Here is a 7,836-nt window from a genome sequence, read left to right on the forward strand (position 1 = left end):
TAAAAATGAGAAGGTTTACATTTTTATATTTGATATCTTCTGCCATATCTCCCTTAAAATAAACAACACAGAATGATTTGAAATATGAGTAGGATTAATTGCTGTTCTTTCCTGAATAATAACTCCCCCAGTACTAGTATACAAATGTGTTTTCTTTCCAATCCTGTCTCTTTGGCTGTCTTGCCATGCATCAGAGTTTAGTTTCAGTACCCATGCTCTTAACCACATCAAGGGTTTTGATACTTCCTTTGATATCAAATTTTTCCATCAGTTCTGTTCCCAAATATCTTCAACCACCAGGTGCCAATCTAACCTACTTTTTCAGCAAATTCTCACTAATACCTTCCTCCCAGAATAGATCATATTTTCCCGTTGTTTGTCTTCATAGGTACCTTTCTATTTCTTTATAGCATTTACTATAGCTATAATAAATCTATGTCTTTCTTCCCTACTCGGCAATCAATTTAGGTTATAGGTACCCTTTCCTAAGGGAAGGCAACAGAGGGGCAGGAAAGTGAGTTTACACTTGTGTGTGTCAACTCTTACCCCAGCTTGCCTTTTGTTCTGCTCTGATATCACCCCTGTATTACCTGCAATCCAGGGCTAGGAGGCCTATACCTAAGGCGAATGGGCAGGGAAATACTGACCCACAGCAACTTGAGGGGTACGAAACACTAAGATTTACATTACTGCTCTCCAGTGTCGTCTCTCACCCAAGCCCCAAGCTGCCCCCGGCCCAAGTTGCAGACCTGAGCATCATTCCACATATGTAAGTTGAGGACAGGCTTTCTACATGCAGGTTTTCTCAATTTTTCAGACAGTCTTATTTTTTCAGTTAATTCCAAGAATCCATATTTCCCCCTATATAGTCTCTCCTGGTTATTGGTGGGCAAAGCTAGCTGCTTGTAACTGTTGCCATCTTGGAATTTGCCATCAAGGCCACAAGTAGAGCCCATAGGTAGTCATTAAAACCTCAGGCCTGCTGTCTGTTACTGCAGTGACATACATGGACATCATAAGACAACTACCCTGTTCACACATACTGGCTTGGAAGTGACACTGTCTAAGACCTTGCCTGCCTAAATATGCAGCACAATCATTTCTACTTGCATAGGAATCATTCTGCTGCTCTGAGAGTGCAGGATCCAAGGCAGACTCATCCACCTCATTACACCATACAGTCATTTCTTCTCTGGGATCCAACCATCTTCACAGGAGGCTGCAGAAATGGTGTCTGACCAGTCAGTCTGTGATTCTCTATGTAAGCAGGAAATCCTTGCTGTTCTGCATCACAGTTCCTCTCAAATAGTTTTTCTGTAATAGGGTTCTTTTTGACTTTTTACTTCCAAGCCAGAAACAGATAATTACCTTTGATTTGCGCTGTTACATATCCTGAAGCAAACAGCACAGAAGGGCATAATTCATGAACAGGGTAGGATGGAGGAGGATTTACTCTGAGGGAAAAAAATGCATGCACTTTTAAAGTATTATTCAAATAATTAGTATAATTTCATTATCCAAGCCCAGCTATTGTGATGACAGTTTAAGATTTCATTTATTTTTAAAAGATATCTCAAGACAATCTTGTCAATAAAATGACATTGCCGCACATGGCAGATCTGAGGAGAGGGGCTTCTCTTATATTATGCTTCTTATTTTGCCTCCACACCAGGTCTCCATCAACAGGGGCATCACAAAGCATGAAATATCTGTTCATCGGAGCAAACATGCAAACCCCTAACAGATCGTGGGAAAATAATAGCAATGAAGGTTTATTTATTGAGGATTTACTGAGTTCCGGACTCTCAAGCCCATACTTAATGTACATTACCTAATTTATTCTTTATAACATCATATAAAAATGCCATGGCTAGTCCCATGTTACATGTGAGAAAACTGAGGTGCAAAGAAATCTTCTTCAGGGTCACACAGATAGTCTTAGCATCTGAATTCAAATGCAGCCTTATTGAACTTAAAATGTGAACATTCAAAATGTGAACCTTTAATGAGCATAGACTGAATCCACAGTAGGTGTGCAAATGTTAAAATGTCTGCAATTTATTTTTAAACAATTTTGAATATACAGTGTTGTGTTTGGGATTTATTTGCAGAGTCCAGGGGCTCAGGGGTGATCAGAGACTGTTCTAATCAAGAAGCTGTTCTCCATGAGAGGCCTCTGCAAGCTTTTCTTTTGTGTCTCTTTAGCAACACTTCCCACTTAAAAAATGAGGTTACCAAATGGCAAAACTGGTGAAAACTGTGCCAAATTGGCAAAATAGAATGAATATTTATTGGACTTCTAACAGTTTAATTAAAGGTAGTCAAGGTATGTAATTTTAGAGATATTCTTCAGTCTTACTTGAAAAAATATGTAAAAATGTAGCTAACGGGAATGCTTTAGGTAAAATATTAAATTGTTCTGAGTACAGCTAAAAACCCTGAAAGATGCTGATTGCCTGATCCAAACTGTAGAGATCATCGAATCTTGCCTGAGGAATTGTGAATTTGAGAGAACCTTCCTGTTTACGGCTATGATCAGAGCTTCATAAAGAATAGAGATCTGGGTTTCCTATACGATGAAGGGCACTTAAGAGAGACTGGTTTGTGTATCTAATTGACGAGTAAGGCTTAGTAAATAAATGTCCATAAATGTAGCCAACTTTGTTGTAAGCCATTCAGCCCCAAAAATAACCCTAAGAGTTATACCTGACCAAGTGACTTAGTCCAGTTTTATAGGACGTGAAGACTGAGTATTTCATCCCAAAACAATGCAATTTCAATTATCTGAGTTTTTAATCGTGATTGGGATCAGAGAAGGCTGAGTAATACAGGTATCTGAATATGTGCTATTATTCCTTCTGCAATTCAGAAAAAAAAAAAAAGAAAGAAAAGAAAAACTGACAGGGTAAAGATCCTGTTTAAAAATGAAAAGATGTGTTTCATCTGACCTTGAAGAACATTAACTAGAAAAAAAGAACAAACATCTTTTTTTTTTTTTTTTTTTAGGAAAGTGAAGACCCATTCAAAATAAATGACCCCTGGAGGGTGCGTAAGGAAACGTGGCAGTTTCCAGGACCGTCCATGACCAGCATAAGCCCAGCTGGGAGCCATTTCCAGACTCCTCAGATGTCTGCATCAACACCAAGCAGCAGTTTCTTTACCACGGTACCACTTCCTCTTCCCAATACTGCCCCCCCGCCACCGCTACAATATAATGAAGAAGATTAACAGAACCTTGAAAGCACTTCTCACATTCTCCTACTACATACAACGCTTTATTTAACCAAATTAGTCATTTATTTATCAAGTATGTTTTTTGAGGTTCTATCTAAAATTAAAGTTCTCTTATTATCTTCTCTATTCCATAGCAGGTATAATTAGATGTTTGTTTAATTTTATTTTTCTTTTGGCTTACATTTTTACTTTTCTCTTAGTACACCATGAAAATAATGTCTTAAAATAGAATAAGGTGGGGAAAAAAACAGAGCCAACCTTAACACTATCACTGATTCTTTCTTTCATTTATTATAACTCAAATAATATCATCTTTAAAATTTTATGAAAAGAAGCTACGTAAGCAAAAATAATTAACTTTTAACTATCAGAAACCTCTTTCTATGCCACATTTCAGTACATAGTCTTTCTGATTTTACATCTTTCATTATGTATATACAAAGAGTACTTTCTTCTCTCAGAGTAAATTACATTACACATATTTTTCTATAACTCTGGTTTTTTGTTAATATATCTTGAACTTCTATTCAATCATACAATATAGATTTAAATTATTCTATTGTACCAGAAAAACTGCACGGTTATTCCATACGTTATAAAAATGGTCCTATATTATTTGGCTTAAGGTGGTTTTCAGTATTCTGTGTATTTAATGGACATAATAAGAGCACATGTCTCTTGGGTCTTTTTTTCATTGCCCTCAGAGTGGCTTTATAATTTTTTCCCTAGGTCTTGTGCACCTTGTGTCAGGGCATTGATCTCATGGCTACTGTGAGGTGATATGATACTGATTAACTTCATTGGGAATGGTTTCCTAATGCTATAGAAAATTGGCCACGTTGATGAGTTCATCACAGTTAAAGCCATCACTCACAGGTGGCAGATATCATCTTCCAGGTCAGGTCATATTGAGCACTGCTGGTCCATGGAGGCAGCTGTCCTCCTCCATGTTCCGCTCTCTAGGATTCCCTTGATCCCTTCTTGCCTCCATCCTTCCTCTTCCAGATCAGCAGCCTACCCTCAACTCTTGGGATTGGGTGCACCAGCTCCTTCCTCTCTCCTGCTGTTCCCTGACATCTGCTCTTTCACTTGTACTCATGCTAGGTAGGAGCGAATATCTCATTTCACAATTCACAATCCCAATTAAAGAGAGAGGCGTGACTCAAAGGGCAAGAATTTATTAAAGGAGATAGATGAGAGTGAGAAAAGAATTATTTTGAAAGGAAGAGGGGAAGAGATACGGTGTGTGGGGAGGAGACACTGTGATTGAAGGAAAATATGTAGGATCACCAGCATCTCAACTGGTCTGTCTTTATCTCTTTTTCCTTCAAGGTCATGAAGAGGGAAAACAAGAAAGACGAACTCAGTCCTGATTCATATATGAAAACTTCATCAAACTCCTTCTTCTAAAATCCATTGATAATACTGCTTATGGAGATAAGATCTAAGTGCCTAAAAAATGTACATATACCTGGTTGAAATACAACACTAGATATATGTCGCTATTATATATACCAGCTATTAATTCTTAGAAATGGGGTATTGGGAGTGCTTTTTTTAATTCTTTAGGGTTTTGTATAAAAGGCCATATTTTGCATCTACAACTTTTATAATTTGAAAAAAACAAATAAACGTTATCTTTCTTTGTGAAAGAAATTCTTCCCCGGCAGTCTCTTTAATCCATCCATGAGCTGCTTAAAAGCAAATAGTTTGTGGTCTGCAAATCAGGGTGCGGCACACGGGCCTCAAGCAATATTTGGATTTGTACTTTGGGTGTGATCTTTACAGGATAAGGCCCTAGTCAAGAATGAACAGGCTATGTTCTGCTGAGAGGAACCAGGCTGAAGGGGTAGCTAAGGGTGAAATCCAGCCTGCGGTTTGGTTGCTAAGCATTGTGTTATTGTTTTAGCCCAGAGCAGTAGATATCTTTTCAGAATTGGTTTCCTGGACGGGGCATAATTGGGTAATTTTTCTGCCAAATGAGGTGCCTTCTGGTGCTGTGCATGAAGGCACTTGTCTATGTTAGAGAAATATCTGGGCCTGCCTGATGTGAAATATCTGGTTTTATTCACTTCCTCCAACACCAACGGCTCTTCAGGCGTGTTCTAACCATATTTCCTGTTCTCACAATGCACTATAGTAATCTGACCCATTAGAAAGCTGCCCCAGGAAGAACTGCATTAGGCAAACAGTGAAGAAAATTAATTTTCTTTAGAACAGAATAGCAGAAAGTAGGCATCTAAAACTAAAATTTAGCCAAATTTATTGATTATATATTTGGTACCTGATACTTTGCAATTATTTTGTGGCACTTAATCTTCATATTAGCTCTAGAAGTTTGATCATTTTTTCCCTTTTACTCACCCTATAATATGTGACAAAGAATAGAAAGGCAAAGTCACTTTCGTAATGACACTTAGTAAATTAGAGAGCTTGTTTTAGAACCCAGGCTGCCGTTCTCGTTTGGGGTGTGCATGTTAGGAGATGTGTGTGGGGCTGTGGTGGAAGCTGTGAGGGATGGAATGGGGACGTCTACCACTGTCGCAGGGTTTTTTCTTTAGTTCAGCTAAACATGGGGGTCCTTATCACACAGCCATGAAAAATTAGGCTCGCAGACAATCTGAAGAGTGAGAAGGGCAGAGTTTATTGGGTGAAAAGCAAAAGAGGGAAACAGGAAATTGGGTAAAAAGGAAACTCTGCAAAGCCAGACTCCCTGCTGGTGTGCTTCCGGCCTTGCAGTTTTAATTTCGGGTTCCACCCAGGAAGAGGAGGGGCCAGACCCTTCCCCACTGCAGATGGCGCGAACTTCTGTGGCTCCGACCCAGTGCACGCTCCTCCTGGTGTGCCGGCTGGAGTTTCTCTGACGACCCCTTCCCACCTGGCGGTCTCATTGCCGCCTCTAAAGAAGTGTGCGGCTAACTGCCCTTAGAGTAAGGACAAGGATAAGGACGAAGACCGATCTTAACTGCTTTCTGCTGACAGGGGGCGCTGTGTTGGGGAAAACAGCAGTCAAAGTCTCTCAGAGGCCTATTTAAGGGTTCCCGGCAGAGGGGACCATTGTCTGCCTCTCCAGTTGCATGACTGTTTGGAGTTTGATGGCCTGAAGGCAAGAAGAGACCAATGGTGTTATTAGAAAACATGTATCAAAACGAAACAAGGGGAGGGGTAAGAATAGTTCAAAAATCCCAAGGCCTTTGATCAGTTCGTACAAAGAGAGGGAGGCCAACTGTTTTTTACCAGTTAGGCTTTTTACCAGAAAAGCCTAACTGGTAAAAAACAAAAACAAAAAATCTTTACCCTTTGCCAGCATGTGGGGCTTCTGGGTTCCCTTCTCCTGAACCCAATCCTAAACTGACCAGTTTAAAGTTTGGGAAATGAACTCTTTCCAGTTTGGAGGATGCATCTGAAGGGAGTGTCCCCATAGTATGGAGACACAAGTGCCTATCGGTGAAGAGAGAACTGAGAGGGAAAAAGGAAAAATGAAAGGTGTTTTATCAAAGGAGTCCCACGGGTTCAGGATGCATTTGAAAGGGATACAGACTGAAGATGAATGGCTACTCATCTAGAAGGAGGGGAGCAGGCATCCGTGGTTCTCTTCCTAGCAGATACCTGGGGTATATGAGGGAGAGAAGGAAGAGTGTCCTCTTTCCCTCTTCTAGCTTCACATCCCTGAGTCCCTGTGTAAAATTTTGAGTCTGGCTTCTTTCACTGAGTGTACAATAAAGATCTATCCACGTAGATGTGTGTATCAGTAATTTATTCCTTTTTATTGCTAAGTACAATTCGATTATGTGGATCTACCAAAGTTTATTCATTTTTCAGGTGAGATAATTTTTTACAGCTTTGCATAATTACAAATAAGCTTTCATGAATATTTACATGCAGATTTTTGTGTGAACATACATAATTATTTCAAGTGGATAAAAATACTTAGAGCAAGTTTGCTGTATCATGTAGTAAGCATATGTTTAAATTTATACGAAATTGCCAAACTCTTTTCTAAAGTGACTTTAAGGCTTTTCATTCCCACCAGCAATAAGTAAGGGTTTCAGTTGTTCTGTATCCTCCTCAGGCCATAGCATTGTAGATATATATTAAGTTTTTTAAAATGGACAAACTCTTTTGCATAAAAGTTCTATCATTTGACATTCCCACCAGCAATGCATGACAGTTTCAATTTTTCCAAATCTTTGTCAGCACTTGATTTGGCCAATGTATCTTAATTTTAGCTGTTCTAATAAATGTATAGTGGTACCTCACTGTAGTTTTGGTTTGCATTTCCTTAAAGATGAATTATGTTGAGTGTATTTTTATGTGCTTATTTGACATCCATGTATCATCTTTTTGTCAATTTTAAACATTTCGTTAGTTGTTTTCTAATTATTGGATTTTGAGTGCTCTTTATAAATTCTGGATACAGGGTCTTTTTTTTTTTTTTTTTTTTTTTTTTGACAGAGGCTTACTCTGTCACTCAGGCTGGGGTGCAATGATGCGATCTCAGCTCACTGCATGCAACCTTTGCCTCCCGGGTTCAAGTGATTTTTCTGCCTCAGCCTCCCGAGTTGCTGGGATTACAGGCACCTGCCACCACACCAAACTAAT

At 39.1% G+C, this 7,836-nt stretch overlaps 1 protein-coding gene across 2 annotated transcripts in view; it reads left to right on the forward strand.

Annotated features, from left to right (window-relative positions):
• The window catches only part of LOC116538390 (gamma-interferon-inducible protein 16-like), a 33,167-nt gene extending 28,271 nt beyond the window's left edge, over positions 1-4,896 (forward strand). For both annotated transcript variants that reach the window (XM_032260764.1, XM_032260765.1), the window contains 2 exons: positions 3,007-3,165; positions 4,567-4,896. In XM_032260764.1, the coding sequence (XP_032116655.1) occupies positions 3,007-3,165; positions 4,567-4,644 (237 nt within the window). In that variant the 3' untranslated portion in view covers positions 4,645-4,896. The remainder of the gene's footprint in view (positions 1-3,006; positions 3,166-4,566) is intronic.
• The last annotated feature ends 2,940 nt before the right edge of the window (positions 4,897-7,836 follow it).

This window comes from Sapajus apella, unplaced genomic scaffold, assembly GCF_009761245.1.
Source record: "Sapajus apella isolate SASKATOON/1434 unplaced genomic scaffold, GSC_monkey_1.0 scaffold119, whole genome shotgun sequence".
Classification (NCBI taxonomy): domain Eukaryota; kingdom Metazoa; phylum Chordata; class Mammalia; order Primates; family Cebidae; genus Sapajus; species Sapajus apella.